This window comes from Silurus meridionalis, chromosome 8 (assembly GCF_014805685.1).
Source record: "Silurus meridionalis isolate SWU-2019-XX chromosome 8, ASM1480568v1, whole genome shotgun sequence".
Classification (NCBI taxonomy): domain Eukaryota; kingdom Metazoa; phylum Chordata; class Actinopteri; order Siluriformes; family Siluridae; genus Silurus; species Silurus meridionalis.
Window position 1 is genome coordinate 29,506,879 of NC_060891.1, and position 5,241 is coordinate 29,512,119.

Consider the following 5,241-nt stretch of genomic DNA (forward strand, 5'->3'; position numbering starts at 1 on the left):
TAGAGATGGAGTGATTTAGAAATAGCAGGAGTGATAGAAATAGAGTGAGTCAGTGATAAAAAAAAAAAATAATAGAAAATGAACCTGTATGTGATTCGCTCCTCCGTCCCTGGTTCATCTTTCTCCCAAATCAGAGCCACTCGATTCGGATCTTTAGCCACATGGACATCCAAACAGTTTACTGTCACACACACACACACACACACACACACACACACACACACACACACACACAGAGTCAGAATAACAGTGGTTATCAGTTCTACTGGTAAAGAAGTGAGCATCCCTCTATCCTTTCAATCATTCCTCTATCACTCTAATCATCCCTCCATCATCTCTGTTTAGTCATCCCTCTAATCATCTCTCTATCCCTCCAATCATCCCTCTATGGGGGGAGTGGGAGCTTAGAGGTTAAGGTTACTAATTGGTAGGGCTGGGCGATATGGCCTAAAAAAAAAAAAATCCCCGATTTTTTCACAAAAAATCAGATTTGCGATTTAAATAGATTTTCCCCCCTGCTTAAAATCAACCTGCATATGACAAAATTTTTTTAAGTTTTAACTTTATTAAATAAAGTTTATTTACTCTTCTGGGATTATAACCCACTGGGTTAAAGTGCAATCAGAAACAACAAGCCAAAAATACAAGATGGCGGTCCTGCCCTTGTAAATTGTGAAAATAGAACGTAACATAACATAAAATGAGCAAACCTACAAAGAAAAATGTTTAATGAGTGTTTAAATGTGGAAGATGATTAAAAATGCACCTGAGGTTTTAAGTGATTTTGCCTTTACTTTTCTCCAAAACTCCACAGTAAAATGAGATAAAATTTAAGAGAGTAATAGACAGGGACACTGTAAATAAAAATAATTTGAAAGATTGAGCAAACCTATAAAGAAAACTGTTTTATGAGTGTTTGAATGTGGAACATGGTTAAAAATGCAGTGATGCTTGGAGTGATTTTGATTTTACTTTTCTTAAAAGCTCCACAGTAAAACGACTGTTTATGAGTGTTTGAATATGGTGATTTAAATGATCTGATTTTTCTGTTTATTAACGGAAACGCCGTTCTGAAGCGTCTTTACATGTATTTTGGTCGCTTCCACCACCCGTACCGGAAGTGTACGATTAGACGCACAACACTAAACAAAGTGCGGCTGCTTAACCGTGTATTTTCAACATGCGGCTGCTTAACTTTTCTTTCGAACAAGTTCTTTTCTGCTCGCTGCCATGTTGTTTGTGTATCTCTATGGCAAACACGCTGGGGGAGGGGGGCGGGGCTGAGTTCGTTCTAAACTATGGAAGCCCAGAGGGCAGCGTCGGCGCACATTAAAGAGAAAACCGATTTTTATTAAACCAGATCGATGTAAACTACACATTCGAGTTAATCGATAAAATCGATTTAGCGCCCAGCCCTACTAATTGGATTACTGGTCGGAAGGTCGGGGGTTCGAGCCCCTGTATCACCAAGCTGCCACTCTTGGGCCCTTGAGCAAGGCCCTTAACCCTCTGTGCTCCAGGTGCGCTGTATCATGGGCGACTCTGCGCTCTGACCCCCAGCTTCTGAGCAAACTGGGATATGCGAAGAACAAATTTAACTGTGCTGTAATGTATATGTGACAAAGTCTATCCGGCTCTCTAATTATTTACCTCTAGTTATCTCTCCATTAATCCAGTCATCCCCAATCCACCCAGCCATTTCTCCATACCCCCATCCCCCCCTCTATTCCTCCATTAACATGATTGAGTGATGAACTGTGTGTGACTAACATTTTAAGGGAAATCAGACTAAAATCCTCCATCACACACTACAGTCCATCAAAGTTACAGTGGTAGTTATATTTACAGTGGTAGTTATATTTACAGTGGTAGTTATATTTACAGTGGTAGTTATGGTGGTAGTTATATTTAGAGTGGTAGTTATATTTACAGTGGTAGTTATATTTACAGTGGTAGTTATATTTACAGTGGTAGTTATGGTGGTAGTTATATTTAGAGTGGTAGTTATATTTACAGTGGTAGTTATATTTACAGTGGTAGTTATGGTGGTAGTTATATTTACAGTGGTAGTTATGGTGGTAGTTATATTTAGAGTGGTAGTTATATTTAGAGTGGTAGTTATATTTACAGTGGTAGTTATGGTGGTAGTTATATTTAGAGTGGTAGTTATATTTAGAGTGGTAGTTATATTTACAGTGGTAGTTATGGTGGTAGTTAACCCAGCCATTAGGGAGGCACAAGTCAGTGCACTCTCAGTGTCTCAACCCCAGATAAATGTGGAGGTTTGTTATGAAAGACATCCAGGGTAAAACATCTGCCAAATCAAATACGCGGATCACGAATCAGAATTTCATAGCGGATCGGTCGAGGCCCGGATTACTAACAACCACCACAGGTATCATTAACCAACAGGGTACTGGTGTAAACTGTGCTGCTGTTGTCTGAAGGAGGAGAAGGAGAGGAGGAAGACGTCTACAGAGACAGCAGGGAAAGGAGAAGTGGAGGAGAGTGGAGGTTCGGGTTGGTACTTTAAATGTTGGTACTATGACTGGTAAAGGGAGAGAGGGAGCTGATATGATGGAGAGGAGAAAGGTAGATATGTTGTGTGTTCAGGAGACCAAGTGGAAAGGGAGTAAGGCCAGGAACATTGGAGGTGTTTAAACTGTTCTATCATGTAGGTAGGCAGTAGTACAAAGAAATGCAGCTGCAGGTGAAGAGGGATGTGGTGAAAGCAAAGGAAAAGCAGCTGATGAATAAGGAAAATCAGAGAGAGAGAAGGTTGGATGATGTGGAGATGTGAAGTAGGAAGTGGATAGGATCAGTTAAGAGGAAGTGAGAGCAGCAACTAAGAGGATGAAGAGTGGAAAGTCGGTTGGATCAGATGACATACCGGTAGAAGCATGGAGATGTTTAGGAGAGATGCAGTGGAGTTTTTAACAAATTTGTTTAACATGATTTTGGAAGGTAAGAAGATGCCTGAGGAATGGAGAAGGAGTGTGCTGGTACTGATCTTTAAGAATAAGGGAGATGTGCAGACCTGCAGTAACTACAGGGGAATAAAGTTGATCAGTCACACCATGAAGTTATGGGAAAGAGTAGTGGAAGCCAGGCTGAGAGAAGAGGTGACCATCTGTGAGCAGCAGTATGGTTTCATGGCGAGGAAGAGCACCACAGACGCATTATTTGCTTTGAGAATGTTAATGGAGAAGTATAGAGAAGGACAGAAGGAGCTGCATTGTGTATTTGTGGATTTAGAGAAAGCGTACGACAGGGTGGAGAGAGGAGTTGTGGTATTGTATGAGGAAGTCTGGTGTGTCAGAGAAGTATGTGAGGGTGGTGCAGGACATGTATGAGGACAGTGTGACAGCAGTGAAGTGTGCAGTAGGAACAACAGACTGGTTCCAGATGGAGGTTGGACTGCATCAAGGATCGGCTCTGAGCGCTTTCCTGTTTGCAATGGTGATGGACAGGTTGAGAGTGTGTTGGAGAAGTGAAGAAAAGAGTGCAGGCAGGGTGGAGTGGGTGGAGAAGAGTGATAGCAGGAGTGATTTGTGATAGAAGAGGATCTGTGAGAGTGAAAGGGAAAGTTTATAGACTGTGGTGAGACCTGAGATGTTGTATGGATTAGAGACAGTGGCATTGAGTAAAAGACAGGAGGTGGAGCTGGAGGTAGCAGAGCTGAAGATGTTGAGATGTTTGTTGGGAGTGACGACGATGGACAGAAATTAGTTTATTAGAGGGACAGCGCATGTAGGACGTTTTGGAGACAAGGTGAGGGAGGTGAGATTGAGATGGTTTGGACATGTGCAGAGGAGGGACATGGGGTATATCAGTAGAAGAATGCTGAGGATGGAGACACCAGGAAGGAGGAAAAGAGGAAGACCAAGGAGGAGGTTTATGGATGTGGTGAGAGAAGACATGCAGGTAGTTGGTGTGAAAGAGGTAAATGTAGAGGACAGAGGGGTATGGACACGAATGATCTGCTGTGGCGCCAAAAGAAGAAGTTATGGTGATAGTTATATTTACAGTGGTAGTTATGGTGGTAGTTATGGTTACAGTAGTAGTTATAGTGGTAGTTATAGTTACAGTTACATTAGTATTTATGGTGTAGTTATGGTTACAGTAGTAGTTATAGTCGGTAGTTAGTAAAAGTAAAAGTCTGAGAAGTAAAATTCAGACCGGAAGTCGTTGTTTTTAACACACTATTCTTTTTTAATGTTGTTACCGGAAACGTTTAGTTGTCCACCGAGGAACCAGCTGATCTTTCCGCGCGCTAGATCGCAGTCCTGCACGCGCTCGAAATCGCGGCTCCACGTGATCCTCTCGCGCGCTGCACATCCCCAAAAGCGCTCCGGTTCCCGGGCTGAAAGCTCGCGCAGTTCCGCGTGCGTCTTACCGGCCAGGGGCGCGCTCAGGACCGCACCGGACACATACCTCGCCCGACACAGCAGTGCGGAGGCCGGGCTGAGCTCGCGCAACAAACTCGCCCTTCCTCCATGCGCGAGCTTCAGCAGCAGTACAGCTCTCCCTCCGTGTACAGGCATGACTTAGTGCGTGTGTGTGTGTGTGTGTGTGTGAGATAACTTTAAGGAAGAAAATGCACAGTGGCAGTTACGCACACGCTCGCGCACACCCATGTTAGTGGGTGGGGCAACGGGGTTTTTATTTCATCCGCGAAACCACACACACACACACACACACACACACAGAGTTTTTAGCCAAGTTCAGATATCCTTTACACTCAGCCGAGAGAGAGAGAGACCGGGGTCAGTAATCTGTGAAGTTATGTCTTCATGTTTAATAATGATTTAAAACACACACACACTTATTAGTTTCCTGAATAAGACGTATGACATTATCTGAGATAAAACACACACACAGTACGCAGTTGAAATCAAATACAGATGTGTGCCGTGTTTCGTGGAAATTCTGGACTTTTCTGCCACGTTTCAATTACATTCAGCTGTTTACTCACTCTCAGCACCGCCATGTGGACATTCTGCTGAACCACACACACACACACACACACAGAAACTCAGAGTTTTGGGCCAAGTTCAGATATCCTTTACACTTAGCCTCGTTTCATTACCTGGAAGCAGCTGAGCTCCTTCTGTATGTAAACAAGCACACACACACACACACACACACACACACACACACATTTATATATATATATATATATATATATATATATATATATATATATATATATACACACAGTGCAGACAAATTTTGAGAACA

General features: G+C 42.8%; 1 protein-coding gene across 2 annotated transcripts in view; it reads right to left on the minus strand.

Annotated features, from left to right (window-relative positions):
• Positions 1-4,644, minus strand: part of acss1 (acyl-CoA synthetase short chain family member 1) — a 47,354-nt gene extending 42,710 nt beyond the window's left edge. For both annotated transcript variants that reach the window (XM_046855825.1, XM_046855824.1), the window contains exons 1-2: positions 4,226-4,644; positions 85-181 (exon numbers count right to left, since the gene is read on the minus strand). In XM_046855825.1, coding sequence (XP_046711781.1) covers positions 85-181; positions 4,226-4,544 — 416 coding nt within the window. In that variant the 5' untranslated portion in view covers positions 4,545-4,644. The remainder of the gene's footprint in view (positions 1-84; positions 182-4,225) is intronic.
• Between the last annotated feature and the right edge of the window lie 597 nt (positions 4,645-5,241).